General features: G+C 54.4%; 1 protein-coding gene across 1 annotated transcript in view; it reads left to right on the top strand.

Annotated features, from left to right (window-relative positions):
• LOC104392983 (histone H2A-IV-like) overlaps nt 1–344 on the top strand; it is a 6,108-nt gene extending 5,764 nt beyond the window's left edge. The window contains exon 2 of the mRNA XM_010002429.1: nt 1–344. Coding sequence (XP_010000731.1) covers nt 1–344 — 344 coding nt within the window.
• Nucleotides 345–1,412: the final 1,068 nt, after the last annotated feature.

Raw genomic sequence — 1,412 nt, 5'->3', positions numbered from 1 at the left:
GGTCGCGCTGGGCGCGGGCCGGGCTGCAGTTCCCGGTGGGCCGCGTCCACCGGCTGCTCCGCAAGGGCAACTACGCGGAGCGGGTGGGCGCCGGCGCCCCGGTGTACCTGGCGGCCGTGCTGGAGTACCTGACGGCCGAGATCCTGGAGCTGGCGGGCAACGCGGCCCGCGACAACAAGAAGACGCGCATCATCCCCCGCCACCTGCAGCTGGCCATCCGCAACGACGAGGAGCTCAACAAGCTGCTGGGCAAGGTGACCATCGCGCAGGGCGGGGTGCTGCCCAACATCCAGGCCGTGCTGCTGCCCAAGAAGACCGACAGCCACAAGGCTAAAGCCAAGTGAGCACCCAAAGAACAGCCCCCGGGAAGCTTTTTCCCGGAGAAACACAAAGGCTCTTTTCAGAGCCACCCACTCCATCACTAAAGAGCTGAATTGCTTGCATTATTTTTATGCTAAAAAAAGGGGAAAAAAAAAAGTAAATTCAGCTGCGTATGTGTATTTCAAAGTGTTTTTATCACTTTAAGTGCAGCTGAACTTATTTTTTTGTGCCTTACTGTTTTGAAAGCTTAAGTGCTCCATACTTCCCATTCTATCGTTCTAATTCAAAATGCAAATTAAATCTGCCCCGTCTTGCCGCTGCCGTTAACAACCTGTTTAGGGAAACCTACCACACCTCTCCCTTTTTATTGCTTGGTTACGTAGCCACAAAGGCCTGCGGAAAATAAGTGTTAAAAAGCGGCTACAAGAGCTACTTAAGGGCAGAGGAATACTTTTCAAGTCCCTGAGTGTTCACGCAGCTTGAAACAATGTCCAACCTCAAAGGAATGCGCGATCTCCGCCCTCACCGCCCCCCACCCAGTGCTGCACCAGGATAACGATCAGCAGACCATGAGGGGTTGCCCCTAAGGTGGTTTTGTTCATGTCACAGCACATGCTTTGTCAGCGTCCCAGTGGGGGAAACGAACTGCTACCTACCTATAATGACAGAAACATACCCTTATTTCAGCCCTTTTCGAGAGAATTTGGGTGGCTCTTAAAAGAGCCGTTGGGGTTTTAAAAAAAGTTTTCTTCCACGGCAGTTTACTTCTTCTTGGGCGCCGCCTTCTTCGCCTTGGCTGCTTTAGGCTTCGCTGCCTTGGGCTTGGCTGCTTTGGGCTTCACCGCCTTCGCCCTGGCCGGACTCTTCGAGGCCACAGCCTTTTTGGGCTTGGCTGCCTTGGTCGCCTTTTTAGGGCTCTTGGCCGCTTTCTTGGCCACCGGCTTTTTAACCTTTTTCAGGCTCTTCTTTGCTGTCACCGCCTTCTTGGGCTTCTTAGCAGCGCTGGCGGGCTTCTTGGCCGCCGGCTTCTTCGGCTTGGCCGCGGCTGCCCGCTTCTTGGGGGCTTTTTCCTTCACCTCCCCAGGTTTCTT

The sequence above is a fragment of the Chaetura pelagica genome, unplaced genomic scaffold (assembly GCF_000747805.2).
Source record: "Chaetura pelagica isolate M959 unplaced genomic scaffold, ChaPel_1.0 scaffold538, whole genome shotgun sequence".
NCBI lineage: Eukaryota > Metazoa > Chordata > Aves > Apodiformes > Apodidae > Chaetura > Chaetura pelagica.
Note: the sequence above shows the minus strand (reverse complement) of the source record. Positions and strands in the feature narration are given on the sequence as shown.